Source organism: Podarcis erhardii (genome assembly GCF_964252035.2).
Source record: "Podarcis erhardii genome assembly, chromosome: 15".
In the NCBI taxonomy this organism is placed as follows: Eukaryota; Metazoa; Chordata; class Lepidosauria; order Squamata; family Lacertidae; genus Podarcis; species Podarcis erhardii.
This window is the reverse complement of record NC_138505.1, coordinates 17728319-17748471: the sequence shown is the minus strand read 5'-3', so window position 1 is coordinate 17748471 and position 20153 is coordinate 17728319. Positions and strand designations below refer to the sequence as shown.

The following is a 20153-nucleotide window of genomic DNA, read 5'->3' as shown; positions in this document are numbered from 1 at the left end:
ACTGAATGGGATAGTAGGAAATATTTGGAGAAACATCCCAAATATTTCCCAGTTTCAAGTATTTCCTTTGGAGAAAAGATTACAACATGACATAAAATGTTGAGAATACTGTCGTAACTTTTTCATAACTTCAATTCCTGTTATGTAGCATATATCCCAGCCTTTTGAAGGGAAAGTGGGAAAGGGCAGTTACCCAGTGATTAAGAAGGTCCCATGTTCAGGCATTTCCAGTAAACTTATGTAAGTTTCCCTGCCTGAAACCTTGGAGAGCTGCTGCCAGTCAGTGTAGGCAGTACTGAGCTAGATGGACCAGTGGTCTGACTCAGTACAGTATAAGGCAGCTTCCTCTAAACTTACCTCTTTACCCAGGTCTTTAGCCATTAAATAATCTATGGCCTGTTAAAACTGTGAGTGGGAGCACTGTTGGAATCATGGAATTGTAGAGTTGGAAGGGACCCTGAGGATCATCTAGTCCAACCCCCTACAATGCAGGAATATACAGCTGTCCCACATAGGGAACAAACCTGAAACCTTGGCGTTATCAACACCACGCTCTAACCAACTGAGCTATCCAGTATTGGTGTTATTATGATGATTTTATTATTATGTTGTCTGTTATTATGCTTTTGATTATTGATGCTCTGTAAAATGTGTTCTTGATATTGTGCACAGCCCTGGGATCTTTGATAAAGGGCAGTATATAAATTGAATACATAATAATAATATTCCAGCCTGGAGAGACTTCTGTATTGGTCTGTGTTTTTCTGGAGAGCATGATGCTTCTCCGCAGCCTCCTAAAAATTCTCCTGGGGCTTTTCTAAAGGTAGAACTCAGTTCTGGGTTCAGCTCAGCATCAGGCTTCTGTGCTGGCCATAGATTTACTTCTTGAAAATCCCTGCCACGGTGACTCTCGCCAGAGGGGTTAGTTTGCATTTCATCTGTTGCAGCAAATGCAACAGAAAGTCTTGTGGCATCCTCAGTACTAACAGATTTATTGTGGCAAAGACGTCTGCCACAATAAATCTGCTCATTATTACTCATTCAGAAGGTTCCGAGGGTCACCACAGACATCCTAAACTTTTCATTTGTTTTTAACAGATGGAGCAAACAACTGTTATTTAAAAGATATTTGAAAGAAGCACAAGAGGGTCTCTGAGGACTTCAGTTATATGGATTTAGGGCATAATAAAAAAATATGTAAGTCATCACACAAATGTTTCCACTATTTAAATACAAATATTGGTAATCAAATCATTACAAATATTCCAACTACCGCCCCCTGTTTGATTTTGCATTTCTGTCCTGATGTTTGCTTTCCGAGGTTTCAACCATGCTAGCCAAGGATTTTATGTTGAAAGGCCAAGCTGTATTTTTGGATCACAGGATGATGAACAAATACCACAAAAATGGCAGTAGTTAGCCACCAGCCTTTCAGGAAATGAGCACTGCCTTGGCAGTCTTGTGGAAGAAATCCCTAAGTGAAGGCATGTATATTCAGGTCGAAGATTTGACCATTTCATCTTCATCTTGGCTTCAGGGTTCCTCTTGTCCAAAGGGTCAAGGGCCTCATTTGAGAAGGGTGGATCATCAGTGTGTAATGCTGGAACCTGTTTCAGGGTGCCATGGCTCACCTTTGGAATATGCAAAGTAATAACACATAAGGCAGTGTGTCTGAGCATACGCAGAATGCACTCCTTTCCAAAACAGAGTCACCACAGGCAAATCATCTGGCAAGTCCTCTGGCTCTGCCTTCTAAGGGGACTGGAGCCCTGGAACCACCTTTGTGGTATTTTGACTTCAGAGCAGATCTCCTAATGGCTGGGATCTCCTGAACATGGCAGATCCCTTGCTGTCATCTTTTTGCCTGCTGCGGTGTAGAAGATAGCAGCATTCTGTCAGGTGCTTGAGTCTCTGTCTGTCTCCTGGGCTCTCACAACCACAACACCCTGGAAGCCATTGTGATGATCCTCAGGAACCTAAGTAGAAGGAGCGATCAGGTGAGAAAAGGACACCAACATCCCAACACCCTTCACCTCATGGGTGCTGGGATGTGAATAGATGCTAGGAGAGGATATATTTATTAGATATTATCCTTCCTTCCTCACGTTTGTGAATTCAGCAGAGTGCCACCCCTTTGCAGCTGAAAATGGAAGCTTAGATAGGTTAGTTTTGGCCTTTTAGTTTAAATAATCCAGGATGCTTTAAGGCAGACTAGATTTTCCTGGTATTCCCCCCTTTTCTCCCCCTTAAAATAACAATATCACAAAGGGTCTTGTAAAAGGTAAAAATAACATTTACAGAATACTTGTTGAAGAGTAGCAGAAACAGCAGATTTGTTTAGGCAGGCTTAAAATGGCAATTCAGTTACAAAGACATACTTAAGTCTTGCTTGAAATGGCGTTAGAGCTTGTTCTCACATTGCTGGCAGGATGAAGAGAGATGGAAAGAAAGGGTGTGCCAGGCAGGTAGGATAATATACAGCTATGTCCCCCCCCCCCTTTCAGGGCACAGTGGGAGTGTCTCTCACAGAGTTCTCTCTAGCAAGTTTACAGGAAAACTCTGGGAGCTTCAGCTCCTATCATGTGCCTATCTAGCAAAACACAAATACTTGGTTTGACCGCCCTTTAAATATCCCACACAGGGAGATGGGAAGCAGAGCTCCTCAAGGGTCACCTGGAAGCAGTCATTTCATCAGTGGGATGGGGCACAGGGCAAAATAATATACTGATGCCACTGTATTGATGATCAAATAATAAACAGCAAAAGTCTGCAGATACCTCCCAGTAGATATTATCTTCAAAGCAGAGAGAGTCATTCGGAGATCCAAGTATCCGCAACTTCATGATGACCCCTGGGAAATGCAAGAGGGAGGAATGGGGGGGGGGGTGTCATGGCACAGAAGTAGAACTCTAAGCTGCCTTCATATGCAGGACATGAACCACATTCATACCAGCATACATCTAACAGCTTCTCCCAAAGAATTCTGGGAACTAATGGTGCTGAGAGTTCTTAAGAGACCCCCCCCATTCCCCTCCCAGAACTACAATTTCCATACTTCCTTGGAAAGCGGGATTGATTTCTTAAACCATTCTGGAATTGGTGGGTCTGTGATGGGAATGGGAGTGTCTCAGCACCCTTAAGAAACTACAGCTCCCAGGATTCTTTGGGGAACCATTTGAAGTGGTATCACAGTGCTTTAAATGTAGGGTGTAAAGGTGGCCAAAATCTTTCTGAGTTCTTCCAACATTAAACAAAATAGCCCTTCTATTTTTATAATCCAGCCCAAGCCCATCCTCAAATTGCTGGTTCGAGGAGGCCATGGCTGGGAATGAGTATCTCCCTTTATCCATATTTTAGCTTGTACTGACCTCCAGTGGCAAGAAAAAGGTTGTGCCTTGAAAAAGAAATGAATGGAGAAAATGGATTGGCTCAATACGGTTTCAGTGACCACAATTTGGTCTTCTCTATTTTCTCATGCAATACCGTCATCAGCAACCAACATTGCTAAACTCTGTTTTAAATGGTTTTATGTAGCGATAAAAGTGGTGCCTTCAAAAATTTGAAATCTACCCTCCCGTGATTTCAATAGTGATAACTATTTAGGGTGTGAATCTGAATGATATCCGTGGGTCCCTTCCAAACTTGTGACAGCGAAGTTAGAATCGACGGGAGGAAACCTGGTGAACCAGTCACACTGGTTTGGCTTGCCTTTTAAGTATTTTATTTCTTTTACTGCATTTGTATCTCGCCTTTTTCCTCCAAGGAGCTCAAGGCGGTGTGCATGGTTCTCCCCCTCATTTATCTCCCACAACAATCTTGTGAAATAGGTTAGGCTGAGAGGCAGTGGCTGGGCCAAAGTCAGCCAGCGAGCTTCCTGGCCGAGCGGGGATTCAAACCCTGGTCTCCCAGGTCCTAGTCTGACACTCTAACCACCATACTCCGCTGGCTGGCTCACACAGAGAGTACCATTTATGTGCCCTAAGAGTTTGCCATAGAGATAAATGGGTGGACCTTTTCCCACCTCGGTTGGCTGGATGGCACATCTTCCTATGGGGAACAAGAGGCCAAAGGGGGCTGAGTTCCGGTTGATGGCAGAGGCACAGAGACATGTGTGCCTCTGTGCTGGACCCCAAGCTATGACTTGGAGATCTCCTTGGAAGCAAGATCTATTGGGGAATTCATGCTGTGAGTTCCTCCATCTTGTCCTCAAGTTGTATATATGTGTAAATAAAACCAAACATCCTAAAGACACCATGGTCTCCACATTGTTATGTATGTAATTGTTGAATGTTTAATAAACATTTATAAATTTTTAAAAAGACACCACGGTCTCCATCAACCTTCATTCCAAGGACACCAAACCCTGGGTAAGCACAGAAACCTGTGGAGTCTCTCACCACTCAGAGAGAGGAGCTGTACAACACAGATTTTTTGGCTCTGCTCCTCTATGGAGGCAAGTAAGTTGTACAAGCCAAACTAAGGGCAATGTGATGTGCAAATGCACACAAAGTGTTGAAACAAATTCTCCCATGAGAGGATGCTGGACTGGATGGGCCTTTAGCATGATCTTAAATGCTTAGGGAGTAGCAAACAGTCACCTACCAGAAGTAATTCTTGGCACTCAAGGGTACCCCTCTGCCTTCAGAAGTGAAGGGGGGAGACGCCAGCAATTGTGGTACCATCTATGGTGGGCTGAGCCTGGTGAAATTTAGGGGAGCCACTCTGTCACCAGGACAGATAATGATGAGAACTTTTACTGCCACCGAAGATAGATAGATAGATAGATAGATAGATAGATAGATAGATAGATAGATAGATGTTATTGCATCTAGGGCTGTGTGGAAAATGGCCCCATGACACTCCCTATTCAGCTCTACAGTGCCAGGTTCAAATGATCATTCCAGGGCATTGTGGTGGTGATGGTTATGGAAACTGCAACATATAAAAATAATGCAATTCTAGGCTGGATCTATGGAAGCCTAATGTCCAGATCAACGGGAGTCATAGTACTGCTATATTCTGCCTTGGTCAGACCATGCCTGGATTACTGTGTCCATTCTGGGCATCACAATTTAAGAAGGATGTTGACAAGCTGGAAGCTTTGCAGAGAGTGACCAAGATGATTAAGGGTCCGGAAACCAACCCTTATGAAGAATGGTTGAGGGAGGTGGGGGTGCTTTTGAAATTATTGTGGGGAAAGTGCAATCGAAATATTTTGAATAATCGGAAAGCTCCCCCTCCTCATTCCTTGCAAAGGGTTGGCAATGGCATTACCTCCACCTTCAAATCTTTGGCCATGGAAAAACTCACCTGCAAGACTCCCACCAATCATAGCCAACCCCAGAGTGACACCCAAACCACTCAGCTGGAAGAGGCTTTGGTATGCAGTGGTCCGTTTCCCAGAGGCGACAAGAGGAAAGATGTCCGCCAGGCTGCAAACGCAACAGACAAGATCCAGTGAGTAGGTCTCAACAAGCTTGGCCTGGAAAACAGGCTGGAGTCTGATGTCTGGATTAATATTAACATTGTTATCCATATTTACATTCCACTCTCCCTCCAACAGGTTCTACCCCATTTTATCTTTACAATAACCCTATGAGGCTGTCTGGGCTGAGAGAGAAAAAAGGCCACTCAATGTGTGGGGATTTGAACCCTTAGCCCCAACACACCAATTACATTTATTTGTTTCATAAAATTTATATACCGCTTGATAGTAAGAAAAAAGCCTCAGAGAGATTCACAAGAAAAATAAAACGAACAATTATCAATAACATCAGTTACAGATATTTATTTACTTTTGTTTTGTTTGTAATTTTGTGGTGTTTCATGTTGTAAGCTGCCTTGAGCATGGTTCTATGGAAAGGCAGCATTGTTGTTTAGTCGTTTAGTCATGTCCAACTCTTCGTGACCCCATAGACCAGAGCACGCATACAAATAAATTTATGTATGTATGCATGCGTGCATATATGTAAAACATTCAAAAAACAATTAAAATAAAAAATGAGATAAAAACACATGTTGACATTCTACATAACTGGGTAAGTTTGCCTAAACCTCTTTGCTCTGGCCTTTGACATCTGAGATTTGTATGTTTCAGGTCACACCTTATTCTTGTGAATGTAGTATTTTAACTGTCTTCAATTCTCTATTTTAAAATTGTTGTAACCCTCTCTGGGACCTGTTGGTGAAGGGCAGGTAATAAATGTAATCATCATTATTAAAAAAATGTTTTTAACAAACACCAAAAGGAGTACAACATGGGTGCCTGCCTAGCGTCAATATACCACTCTAAAAGATTGATTTCTTACAAATGTGGAATGTGCATTATGTGACACCTATAACAGGGCCAGTTCCATAGATCAAAGTTTATGGAAGAACCATTAAGCCACTTGGCTCTCACCAGGACTCACCCATCTCCGTAAACATCTTCTGTTGCCAGCCCTGCCACCAGCACGCCAAGGAGGCCGCCAAGGATTCCTGGCATCCCATGCAGGTTGTGGACTCCACAGGTGTCATGTATTTTCAGCCTGGAGGCCAGAAAGGGCTGGGGAGGAAGAGGCATTCAGCACAAAAAGAATTTTGGCACAGAATGGATGGGATTCCATGCCACAAGATAGACTGCTTTCTCTTGAGGATGCGCTAGTCCTGGATTTCCTGCATCAAGCATCTAGGTGGCCTCCTGGGGAAGCTCTGGCTCTAGGATTGTGTGTGGTGGTACTCGCCCATCTAGCTGGGCACTTTCTGTTCACAAAGACGCACATAATGTTTCCCCCAAATCTTGGGAACCTGAATCTTATTATTATTATTTTTTTAAATGGCACTAAATCTCTAGTCTCCATGGCGGATCGTTTCAATTACAGTGGTACCTCTGGTTAAGAACTTAATTCATTCCGGAGATCCGTTCTTAACCTGAAACTGTTCTTAACCTGAGGTACCACTTTAGCTAATGGGGCCTCCCGCTGCCGCCGTGCGATTTCTGTTCTCCTCCTGAGGTAAAGTTCTTAACCCAAGGTAGTACTTCTGGGTTAGCGGAGTCTGTAGCCTGAAGCGTTTGTAACCTGAAGCGTTTGTAACCCGAGGTACCACTGTACAGTGTTAGAAACCAGTAGGGACTTGTAGGAGACTCCCAGTATTTATGATGGCAGGAGGTGCCTTTGTTATTCAGTATAACTTGAGCTAGTGGGGTTTAGGGTGAGGTTGCCTGGTCATGCAGGCATTGGGGGGACTGGTTTTTAAGGTTTCAAAGCAGAGGCTGGATGGCTATCTGCCACTGATGCTTTAGCTGACATACCTGCATTGCAGGGGGTTGGACTAGATGACCCTGAGGGTCCCTTCTAACTCTATAATTCTATGATTCTATGGTGTCCTGAGAAGTATCCAAACTCATTTGGGAGGCAATAGATTTCTCACCCCGTTTGTGTTTATTGCCCCTTTTTGAAGGCCTACATGCTGGCATAAAGAATGATTTACTGGCGCTTCTGTCAGTGGCTGCTCAGAAATCTAGAGCTCAAACCTGGAAGGTGTATAACAACAACAACAACAACAACAACAATTAATACCCCTCCCATCTGGCTGAGTTTCCCCAGCCACTCTGGGCAGCTCCCAATCGAGTGTTAAAAACAATACAGCATTAAATATTAAAAACTTCCCTGTCTTCAGATGTCTTTGAAAAAGCTGCTTATTTCCTTGACATCTGATGGGAGGGTGTTCCACAGGGCCGGTGCCACTACTGAGAAGGCCCTCTCTCTGGTTCCCTGTAACCTCATTTCTCGCAATGAGAAGGCCCTTGGCGCGGATCTGTGTCCGCGCTGAATGATGGAAGATGCTCCTTCAGGGTGATCCCTGGACTAGGGTGTAAAAATGCCCCACCACTGAGCTATGGCCCTTCTTTAGAAGTCCAAGGAAAATTGGTAATGTCACTTCCTTGTGGCACAGAATTCTTTGCATTTCCCCAAAAGTTGTTGTTGTTGTTTAGGAGGGAAACATACCGTAAGGAATTTGAAGCCAAGAACTGACACAGAGCCCGCCAAGACCCCTGCAATCATGGCTCCAAATGGGGTCAGCATCATTTCTCCTGAGGTCCCAACAATCACTCCACCAGCCAAGGCTGCATTTTGAACATGAACCTGGTAAGAGAAAATCAATAGTTAATCAAATGGCTTTGGTGTGGGGCAGAGTAGGAGGAGGGTGTGCAGCAGCCGAGGGGGGAACTCAGCCCCCTAACCTGCATTGAAGGAAGCTCTCTAGGCTAGGGGGTAAGCAAATCTGTCAGTTTCAGCTTCTTTCAGCTTCTCGTTGTTTCAGTCTAAAATTTGTGATTTATTTTTTTTAATAAAAAAACAACTCTTTCCCCCCATCAGTATTTCAGTGCAAATTTCACCTAATATGCACATTTTGGCATGCATTTTTCCCTGACATGCACATTTTTGCAGCGGAATTACCCCAATTAAGCACCCTTAATCCTTCTGAGGAAGAAGCCATGGCTGTTTCAAATGGCATGATACTGTTTTACATCAATGGCCTAAAGTGTGGGATGAAAGCATCCAAAATGTTAAGTAAAGGATTAATCTTCACAAGGGCTATAGAACTCTGTGATGTCATACACCAGAGGCAGTTATTTCAGTTGGTACAGTTATGGCAGTTATGGACAGCCTTAACAGTTAGAGCATCAGGTATGTTCTGTTATGCTGCTGTCTGCCTCAGAGCTAGGCTGTAACAGTGTTCATCTCAGATGCAAATCTATGTAAGATGTATTAGCAACTTAAGTACAGTAACTCCTACCTGCATTGTATATTTTAATCTGCAAGTGCAAGTACACTGAGTAAAAGTTATTTGCTATTTAAACTTTAAAAAGAGTGTGTCTTGTGTAGTTTTTAATAGGAGGTGAAAGGGAACTAATCAAAGGGTCAGATGACCCGGGCTCTCTTCCGCATCGCTCTGTAAATGGGAACTAGAATTTAATTCCCACATAAGTGTTTTCAGACGATCTATTCCTTGATTTGTTGACAGAGAGATTAGATGATGTTGGTTATTTCATAAGCACTGATTTGCTTGCTGGGAGGTTAGATGATGTCACATGAAAGCAAGTCATTTCCCCTTCACTTTCCTTGTTGCCAAAAAATCCAGTCTTTTGAGGGAAGAGGGGTTGTTGACCTGCCAAGATGTGATTTAATCCCATCAGAAAAGAACGACAGTCTGGAAGCCCCAGAATCTAATGCAGGCTTCCTCAACCTCGGCCCTCCAGATTTTTTTGGCCTACAACTCCCATGATCCCTAGCTAGCAGGACCAGTGGTCGGGGATGATGGGAATTGTAGTTTCAAAACACCTAGAGGGCCGGGGTTGAGGAAGCCTGATCTAATGTATGACAGGGGTGAGCAGGGATGCTCTTTTCACCCAAAATAATAATAAATTATTGTTATTATTATTAAAGCCCTACAAAAGAGGCCACCAAACTGGCCTCACCATGTCCAGCTTGCCCCCTCCATTCACCAGGGCCGAGAGGGCGAAGGTGGTGAGGGTGCTCGCAGCCAGGGAGAAGTAGGTGTTCATGACCGTCCGGAGCTGGTCATCTCCATGGGCCGCCACTGCTGAGTTGAAGCTGGGCCAGAAAAGCCAGAGGAAGAGAGTTCCTGCATGGAGGGAAGAAAGGTAAGCAGCTTTAAAAGAGGATTGGACAGAGTCACGGAGGACAATAAGGCTATTATGGGCAACTAGCCATGAGGAGCATGTTCTGCCTCCACTGGACTTTCCAGCAGCATCCAGCTGGTAAGTAACAACCAAGACATAGGGGTGTAAAGTCGTATGTAGAGAAATGACTTTCTTTCTTTCTTCATAGAATTGTAGAGTTCAAAGGGATCTCAGGGGTCATCTATTCCAACCCCGTTCAATGCAGAAATCCTGCCCACAGCAGGATTTGAACGCGAACCCCAAATCTTCTGGTTAACAGCCAGACGCACTGACGCCATTTGCAAACAATAACACCAGAACTCATGGACATCCAATGAAGCTGGAAGAGTCAGGACAGAGAAAAGAAAGCATTTCTTCATGCAACACAGAGTTAAACAATGGAACTCCAGCCCACAGGAGGCAGCGAAGGCCACCAGTTTGGAGGGCTTTAAAAGAGGACTGGACAAATTCATGGAGGAAGATAAGGCAACCAGTGGCTACCAGCTGCGACGGCTATGAGCTGGTCAGAGGCAGTAATGCTTCTGAATACCAGCTGCTGGTAGTCACAGGAAGAGAGAGTTTCTTTTGTGCTCAGGCCATTCTTGTGGGTTTTCCACAAGCATCTGGTTGGCCACTGTGAGAATAAGGTGCTGGACTAGATGGGCCATTGGCCTGATCCATCAGGCTCTGCTTACGTTCTTCTGTTAGGTTCTTAAGGTGTTATTTCCTGACTGGCCACTGTGAGGGAGAAGGTTCTGGACAAGAAGGTGGGCCTTCTCTCCTAACTTCATTTTTCTGGGACAGAAAACAGTCCGTTCCCTCTTGCTCTAAAAACTCCCCTCTTTCTATAAGATTGAGCCATTAACAGCAGCAACAACCCTCCACCTATGTGGTGGCTCTTACCAATCATAGCAAAGAGATCTGAGTGATAGGTGGAGCCTTCTCGTTCTCTGCTCTTCTTCAGCTGAGGCCGGTAAAGAATCCTGGACACCATCAATCCAAAATAGGCCCCAAAGGTATGGATGGTCATGGAGCCCCCAGCATCCTTTGCCTGAGCCAGAAGGTCAGAAAGGAGCACACAATTGCAAAAGTGGCACACACAGATATTATTATTATTATTAGCGGTTATGCCCTACACTTCAGCCAAAAAGGCTCCTATACAGTCAATTAAAACAAGACTGCTCCTGCCCGCACAGGCTTACCGTCTAAAAGGGATGTGCAAATTAACTGAAGCAGAAAGCTAAAGCAAAGTATGGGTGCTCCAGTCCCAGGATTAATTTCAGAAATATCCTTTGAGGGTTCCTCCAGATAACATCTTTATTCTGGATTCATCCAAATTTGCTTCCACAAAGGTCACAGAGTGATAGGGACAGAAGCATCTGTCAATTCTGGTTCTCTCAGTTTCTTATTTATTGCTATCTTAAATTATTATTTTTATTATGACTTGCATTTGTATCCCACCTTTCCCCCAAAGAACTCAAGGTCAGCTAGTGAGATTCATGATGGCTGAGGGAATTTGAACCCTGATCTCACCCAGGTCCTTGTATGACAGTCTATCCACTATACCACACTGGCTCTCATCTCTTCACATTTCTGCAGCAATTTGTGATTAAAAATAAACAAATCCTCATGAAAATTATTCAGTGCTTTAGTGTGAATTTCTCCTAATAAGCATTTTTTGGTATGTCGCTTTGACTAATGTACAGATTTTCTCCTAATATTTTATGTTTGTTGCATATACACATTGCTGCCTCAAGTAACCTGACAGAAATACAAGACACAAATGCAATACATTCATTAAATAGCATCATTTTAATGCAAAGACTCACCCCAAAGCAACTAAGCAAGATATATTCATTAATGCCAAAGAGGGTGACTTCCAATACAGTCATCAGTAGCAGCTGGACAGGACTCGTCTTGCCAAGAACGGCTCCAAAAGAGATCAGGACTGCCCCAGCACAGAAGTCGGCATTGATCATGCTGGCAGAAAACATTGGAAGCAACAGTCTGAATGTGACAGTCTAGGCTGTCGCCCTTTCCTGCCCCCTGTCACAGAATTATAGAATTGTAGAGTTGGACGAGGTCCCAAGAGTCATCTAGTCCAGCCCCCTGCAATGCTGTAAGTTAACTCTAATTAACTCAGGGCCAATGAAGGAACATCCACAGAGGATTGACATACACGACACAACCATCAAAGTCATCCAATGGGGAGTTCTGAAAGGCTACGGAAAGCTTGCAACTGCTCATGTCTGGTGAAAGGAGCACTGGGAGACAAGCCCTGTAATATAATAGTGGGTTTTGGGGTCAGTCTGGATGATGCCCTGAGTTCCTGGAACCCCTAGATTCTATCACCAGCTCGAGATTGGGGTGGTGGCATGTAACAGTATACTGTTGCACACACCCCAATCTTCAAGTGGTGAGAGATTCCAGGGGTGCCTTGAAATGAGGGTCAGTGGAGACTGTGGTGTCTATAGGATATATGGTTTTATTTACATATATATACAACCTGAGTGGGATGGAGGGGCTCACAGCATTAGCAGATCTTGCTTCCCCATTAGGTTTCCAGAGAAGCCCCAAGCCACAGCTTTGGGTCCAGCACAGAACAAGACAAGCCTCTCTGTATCCAGCTTCCAGAACCAGTCAAAATGCTCTTCCACACAGCCTCTCTTGGTTTACTATTGCCCATCCCAGGATGATGTGGCATCCAGCCAGGTGAGGTGGTATAAGGAATACCCATTTGTCTCTATGACAACAGAACAACTTATTTTGATATGTTAAATAGCTGTACTTCACAGGCCAGAAAAGGCCATTACCTTGACAAGGGGTCTGGTTTGGCTGAATCAGCAGCCTCAGCTACTAAATTCTAAACAGGTGCAGAAGGGACCCAGAGTATCATCCAGACTGACCCCCCACCAGTGGCGTAGTGTGGGGGGTGCAGGGGGGCTGGCCGCACCGGGCGCAACATATGGGGGTTAGGGTTAGGGTGCGCAAATCCATGGGTTAGGGGCGCAAATCCACGGGTTAGAGGGGCCAAATTACTTGCCTTGCCCCGGGTGCTGACAACCCACGCTATGCCACTGCCCCCCACCCTCACCTATAACCATACAATTGTCTCTATTGACCAGGGACAGCACCTACTTTCAGATACCTGTTTCCAGTAAATCATTGCCCCTACTTTTGACTTTCACAGGTATCTTGTGAAACATTTGTTAACATGAACTGTTTATGTTGTCCTTTCCTCCCACCCTCCTTCTTACCACCAACCCACTGCCCCCTGGGTCCCCAGACCTCCAAGATGGCACCAAGGTTTCCTGAATTGGTCTCTTGCTCTCTCCCTGGCTGAAACTGAGTCTCTAAGGCCCTTTCCCAAGGCCAAGCAGCTTGGAGAAGGAGCCACTTTGCTCACCTTTCTATTCCAATGTGGATTTTGCCATTATGGAAGGAATGGAAAAAGCCCTGGATGAGGATAGACCACTGGATGGCAAAGGCAGCTATCAGGAAGTTGAAGGCCACACCCCCAAAGCTGTACCGTTTCAGGAAGGTCATCAAGAAGCCAAAGCCAACAAAGATCATAGTGTGGACATCTTGGAAACCTGGATCAGGGTGAGAAATGGACTGGTTTAAAATGTGAGCACAAATGCCTGTTGCTGTGTCTTGTGGGAGGGAGTTCCACAGATTTACCACGTCCTGCATGAAGAAATACTTTCTTTCACCTGTTCTGAATCTTCTGACATTCAATTTCATTGGGTGTCCATGAGTTCTAGTGTTTTGACAGAGGGTGGAAAGCTTTTCTTTGCCCACTTTCTCCATGCCATGCGTAATTTTATAAACGTCCATCATGTCACCTCTCACTTCCCTTTCCTCTAAACTAAAAAATAACAAACGCTGCAACCTTTCTTCATAAGGGGATTTGCTCCATCCCCTCAATCATTTCAGTTGCCCTTTTCTGAACCTTTTTCAACTCAGTAATATCCTTTTTGAGGCGAGGCAACCAGAACTGTGCAGAGCATTCCCAGTGCAGTCACAGTACAGTGGTACCTTGGTACTCAAACGCCAAAAACCCAGAAGGAAATGTTCCAGTTTTTGAATGTTTTTCGGAAACCAAACAAACAGGCTGTTGGCTATTGTTTCCTGGGCACCTGCACCAATCAGAAGCTGCGTGTTGGTTTTCGAACATTTCAGAAGTCAAAGGGACTTCCAAAATGAATTAAGTTTGGCTCTTTTGCTATTTATTTTGCATTTTTGTTTTTGAGGCTTTTGGGGTTAATTTGTTTTTGTGACTGTGTTGAAACCAGTTCAACTACTGATTGATTGATTGATTGATTGATTGTGTGACTACAAAAATGGATAAAAGCCCCCCATCCAAACAATGACTATCATCAGTGCTGGTAAGAAAAAAATAATAATTTTTATCATCTACAATACTGTCTTATTTATTTTATAGGACAGTGCATTGATTACTGCTTTCATTTTATGGATCAATGCTCTTGTTAGTAAAATTCATGTCAAACTGCTGTTTTAGGGGTTGTTTTTAAAAGTCTGGAATTGATTATTCTGTTCTGCATTACTTTCTAGGGGAAAGTGCGCCTTGGTTTTGGAATGCCTTGGTTTTGGAATGACTTCTGGAACAGATTAAGTTTGAGAACCAATTTACCACTGTATTCCAAATGCGGTTACCCAGGAAGGCCGCCTACAAAAGACCTTTGCCTGTTCAACTAGATTCCAAGGCTGAAATGTACACTTGCCATGTATGCACAGCCAGCTTCAAAGAGTTTCTCTGATAGCGAATGGGAATACGTGTGCTGATAAGATCCAATATACACACAGGCGCCATTGCAGTCTGCAAACAGAACAATTGTCGGCTTCCTTTAGCAGTAACCTCGCAACCTTTTAAAGGCCAATAACCATGTGGATACCTTCAGTTATGTGGCAGCTGATCTACAATGGGGATGGGTCTCCAGGAGCAACTTTTCACTTCAATTGTAACCAGTAAAAGCTGCAGAAAGTTAGAAATGCAGGGATTCACAAGCAATCAGGGATGGGATTTTCTAATCCACTGCATGCTCCTTAATTGTGGTGGGAAGTGAGTTTTTCTGCACAGTTCTGATAAAAATATGAACAACTCTTGCATATTATACATATTATTAGACGTTATCTTATACACTTAGACACTCCAGGCTCTTCCACTGAGCCACAGCTCGTCCCCATTATATTATTGTATACTATCCAGGAATCTGCTTGGATGAAAAGTGGTATAGAAATATTTTAAATACACAAGTAAATATATGTCCCTGTGTGAACAGGCCTTAGGGGCTCAGGGTTAAATTCAGGAAAGGGGGATAGGGGCAGGATTTCAGTAAACTGGATATAATTTGACTCTGTTATGCTTAAAGATGAATGACTGTCAATTTCAGTTTCTCATTTCTGCAGCCTTCAGCTTGTAATATTTCCACATCAGCCAACAATTTGTTTTAAAATAAAATAAAAATCCTTCACAAAAATCTGTCAGGATTTTAATATACTCATAATATACTCTTTTTTGGGGGGGCAATCAAGTTTCCTGAATACAATGCATTTTTAAATGCTATTTTTCAATCATATATGGAGCAGCCTACCCTTTTCGATGACTGCTTAAAATATTTCTGTCTAGACAAACCTGTCCAGATCTATAGAATGTTGGCAAGTGTTTTAATTTGTTTTTAGCTTATTAATAATCCTAATTGTTATTTTAATGTTTTAAATAGTTGCTCTTAACTGTTTTTACTGACCGTTTTTTAGTTTTATTCTTTTTGTAAATCACATCGAGGGGTGTTCTGAGTTTTTATAATGCAATCAAACAGTAGAGAGATTTTACAAATAAATGAATGGATAAAAAAATGGAGAGACTTTGGCTTAAGTCTAGGATATCTGAAAGACTGTATCTTCCCATACAAACCTGCACGAGCTCTGAGAACTTCACAGGAGACCTGGCTCTAAGTCCTGCCACTCTCATTTATAATTGGTGGGGATGCAGGAGAGGGCCTTCTCAGTGGCTGCTCCCAGATTTTGGAACTCCCTCCCTAAAGAAGCCTGACTGTCACCCTCCTTGTTGTCCTTCCACTGGCAGGTGAAGACTTTCCTGTTCTTTTAGGAACTGACTGCTTTTAAAGAAAGGGCTGGTGCTGTGCTGTTTTTATTTTGGTTATTTGTATGTTTTAAACAGAAATTATATGTCTATAGTTTTAAATCTTTCAATGTTTAATTGTTTTGTAATGATTGTTTTTTCCTACAATTTCACTGGTTCTTGTTTTTACAGTCGTACCTTGGATCTCAAATGACTTGCAAGATGAACGTTTTGGGTCCCAAACACCACAAACCCAGAAGTGGTTGTTCTGGTTTGTGAACGTTCCTTGGAACCTGAATGTCCATTACGAATTCTGCAATTTCCAATTGGCTGCAGGAGCTTCCTGCAGCCAATTGGAAGCTGCGTCTTGGTTTCTGAACTGTTTTGGAAATCAAACCGACTTCTGGAACGGATTCCATTCAACTTCCAAGGTACCACTGTATCTGTAAGCTGCCTTGAGTCCCATCGGGAAAAAGGAGGAGTATACATCTATACTAATAATAATAGCAATAATAATTACTTTTCAACTACAGTGGTGCCTCGGGTTAAGTACTTAATTCGTTCCAGAGGTCCGTTCTTAACCTGAAACTGTTCTTAACCTGAAGCACCACTTTAGCTAATGGGGCCTCCCACTGTCACTGCGCCGCTGGAGCACGATTTCTGTTCTCATCCTGAAGCATAGTTCTTAACCCGAGGTACTATTTCTGGGTTAGCGGAGTCTGTTACCTGAAGCGTATGTAACCTGAAGCCTATGTAACCAGAGGTACCACTGTATTTGTGCTTTCTGTGTTTTTAGCTTTCTGTGTTTCCTCCCCTGCTTGTTTTAATTTTTGTGAGCAGCTTTGATTCCGGGAGGAAAGCGGGATAGAGACAAAAAAAAAAACAACAACCAGTGAATACTCACTTGGGTAGCGCAAATAGAACTCGTTCTGCAGGTGGCTCTTGTTGCGGAGAGCCAGTTCCTCGTGCCAGAGCTTGGCGCTTGTTTCGGCATCATACTGGACGAAGAGGGCAAAGAGGAGAATAGTCAGGAACTGAAGGAAAACACAGGCGATGGGGAGCTTGAGCCTTAGGTTGGTGGTGTGCCCTGACATTGCGGGGAAAGGGAGAAGCAAAGGGGAAAGCAGGAGAGGAGAGAGAGAGAGAAAGAGGAAAGTGAAAGCAGTCACAGGTGCCAAGCCAAGCCCCACCTTCCAGTCAATGAGTTCTCAGGGGAGCCCCACCCATCTCACTCCCAGGAAATGTTCAGTGGTTGCTCAGCCCTGGCAAAAAGCCACTTGCTTCAAGGGAGGTGGCAGGCAGCATGGAGAGGACACCCTGGAAGGGAGGAGCGAGTCCAAAAGGCCTCCAGGCAGCCGTTCCCCAGCTTGATGCCGCTACAGCCAAACAGAGGCCAAAGACGTGCACCCACCCCACCTCAAAACCCCAGAAACACTTACCTTGAGAGAGGAGGGGGTCTTTTGCATGAAGAAATAATCAAGAGGCGTACCCCACATTTATTCACTAAAACATATAATCAAACAAGGCATCTTAAAAAGAGGTTGTTTATTGCAAGAAAGAAAGCATAACACAGACCACATTCACACCGTACATGTAAAGTTCAACGATGCCACTTTATGGCTTCACTCCCAACAATGCCAACAATGGCTTCCCTCCCAAAAAATTCTGGGAACTGTAGTTTGCTAAGGGTGCTGAGAGCTGTTAGGAGACCCTACAATTCCCAGAGTGGATTAACAATCCCTTTTCATAGGAAACACTGGGAATTGTAGCTCCAGGAGGGGGACAGCACCTCCTAACAACTCTCAGCACTCTTAGCAAACTACAGCTCCCAGAATCCTTTGGGCAAAGCCATGAATGTTTGAAGTGTTTGAAGTGGCATCATACCACTTTAAATGTATTGTGTGAAAGTGGCATATGTGACTGTTTAAAAAGGTTTGTGTGGTTATATGTTTTAGGGGGAAAGTGCAGGTTAGGCCCATGTTAAATCAGCCCCTGATTATATCTAAAGTTTGTTCAGGCTGCTGAGAGTTATACCTGTTCCCAGTGTTTTTTTTTCTAGGGCTACGCAGGGGTACAGCCCCCCTAAATATTCTATGAATCTTTGTACTTTGGTCCATTTACTGTCTTTATTTTTCCTGATTTGAACTATAAAATTGTGATTTTCTTGAGTCAAAATGAAAGTACCCCTAAACATTTTTTTAGAAAAAAGCACAGCCTGTTCCCCTCACTGAGCTACAATTCTCAGAGTGGTTTAACAATCAATCCCTCTTCCCAGGGAACTCTGGGGGCAACAACAACTTACAGCTCCCAGAATCCTTTGGGGGAAGCTATGACTCTTCAAAGTGGTATCACAGTGTTTTAAATGTATGGTCTGAATGTGGCCCTTGTCCCTCTCTCTGCCCTCCCACAACTTCCTCCAGGAACCTTTATTGCCCATTCATCCAGGAGAATGGGATGAACAACATCCCTTGTTGTCTTCTCCAGCATGTGATAATAACACCAAGGCCTAGGACTCTTTGTTCTTTCTTCACAATGAGCAAACTGTTGCTTGTCTTGTAGTCCATCCCTGAAATGGACCTGATGCACAGGGAGGGGAGGGAACTACTGGGGGCAAGAAACAAGAGCTGAAGAAACCCTCCCTGTGGGACCATAACAACCTCTGTGAAAGACTGCCGTGCTCAGTGTCACATTGTTTTATTCAGGAGACAGAATAATAATAATAATAATAATAATAATAATAATAATAATAATACCCCACCCATCTGACTGCATTGCCCCAGCCACACTAGGCAGCTTCCAACATATATAAAAACATAATAAAACGTTGCACGTTAAAAAGCTTCCCTATGCAGGGCTTCCTTCAGATGTCTTCTAAAAGCCAGGTGGTTGTTTATTTCCTTGCCATCTGATGGGAGGGTGTTCCACAGGGCAGGCGCTGCTACCGAGAAGGCCCTCTGTCTGGTTCCCTGTCACTTCACTCCTCACAGTAAGGGAACCATCAGAAAGCCCTAGGAACTGGATCTCAGTGCCCTGGTTATCTCCTACATAGACTACTGCAATGCACTCTGCGTAGGGCTACCTTTGAAGGTGACTCAGAAACTACAACTAATCCAGAATGCGGCAGCTAGATTGGTGCCTTGTACCATATAACAAGAATGAGGGCACAAGGAGGAGGGGACGACAGAGGACGAGATGGTTGGGCAGTGTTCTTGAAGCTACGAACATGAGTTTGACCAAACTAGGGGAGGCAGTGGAAGACAGGAGTGCCTGGCGTGCTCTGGTCCTTGGGGTCACGAAGAGTCGGACACGACTAAACAACTAAACAACAACAACAACAACAACCATATAACACCGGTCCTAAAAGATCTACATTGGTTCTGTAGCAGGAACCCCCCCCCACCCCAATCATTCTGTTTGTATAAACTTCACACACACACACACACGCCACATTTCTGTTATAAATTCATAGAAAATCAACCATACATCGGATTTGCACTGTTCCATTTTTTATTTTACTCCATATGACAAGAACTAACAAAGGGGGGTGACTTAGTCCTGGTCAGCCATAATCCCTTCACTGTCTCAGCACATACACAGGAGCCCTGCCCATGCCAACCCTGATGATCCCAGACAGAAGACAATCAAGATCACAAAGAACTTGCATATGGGAGTGGATTCAACATGGACTGAAACAAAGGACAATGATCAGATCTTCCCTCAGGGGGCAGGAAACTGCAAACTCCCCTTTGTCTCCTGAAGTGACTCAGGGGGAGGGGGGAAGGGAGGAACCAGTCAGGTGACAAGACACTCAGGTTACCACCAACTCCTCCCTCAGCCCCTCCTTTCTGTAATGTATGCCTCCCTCAACCCCTCCTTTCTGTAATGTATGCCTCCCTCAACCCCTCCTTTCTGTAATATATGCATGATGTTTCTGGGGGTGGGCTAGACCTAGAGGAGGGGAATTTCAAAAGTTTTTATAAGACCTTGCACACTATTCTTCTGGGTCTTTCCTCTCTCCTGCACGTGAGGGGAATACCCTGTTGCAACAGTTCAATAAAGGCCAAGCCTACAGGCTGCTGTTTTGCTCCAAGTTATCCTGGTTGGTGTCTTTGTTTTGTCCAAGGGAGCCCTCGGATTTTTCCTGTAACAGTTCCCAGTACATTTCTGAGCACAATTCAAAGTGTTGGTGCTGACCTTTAAAGCCCTTAATGGCTTTGGCCCTGTATACCTGAAGGAGCATTTCCACCCCCATTGGTGTAGGAAGGGGTGTATGGTGGGTGCGGACCGCCCCGGGTGTCATCACTGATGGGGGTGACCGTGGGGCCTGGCCTGCAGTGCGCCCGAGCCACATGTCTGTCCTGGGAAGTGACACGGTGGCTCGGG

The 20153-nt window shown here is 44.2% G+C and overlaps 2 protein-coding genes across 3 annotated transcripts in view; both read right to left on the bottom strand.

Moving 5' to 3' along the window:
- Positions 1-1160: 1160 nt before the first annotated feature.
- RHBG (Rh family B glycoprotein) lies at positions 1161-17245 on the bottom strand. Its single transcript, XM_081841974.1, has 10 exons — positions 16675-17245; positions 13074-13260; positions 11497-11647; positions 10571-10718; positions 9464-9630; positions 7989-8126; positions 6411-6544; positions 5311-5432; positions 2778-2851; positions 1161-1976 (listed from the first exon to the last, which is right to left on the bottom strand). The coding sequence occupies exons 1-10, from the start codon at positions 16862-16864 to the stop codon at positions 1896-1898; spliced, it is 1392 nt and encodes a 463-aa protein (XP_081698100.1). The 5' UTR covers positions 16865-17245; the 3' UTR covers positions 1161-1895.
- LOC309330434 (uncharacterized protein) overlaps positions 6551-20153 on the bottom strand; it is an 89183-nt gene continuing 75580 nt past the window's right edge. Inside the window, exon 3 of one of the 2 annotated variants that reach the window (XR_014151415.1) lies at positions 6551-7042. The gene's annotated coding sequence lies outside the window, so the exon portion shown is untranslated. Of the gene's footprint in view, positions 7043-16478; positions 16497-20153 lie in introns of those variants that run through there. The other variant, XR_014151416.1, reaches the window with a different exon arrangement.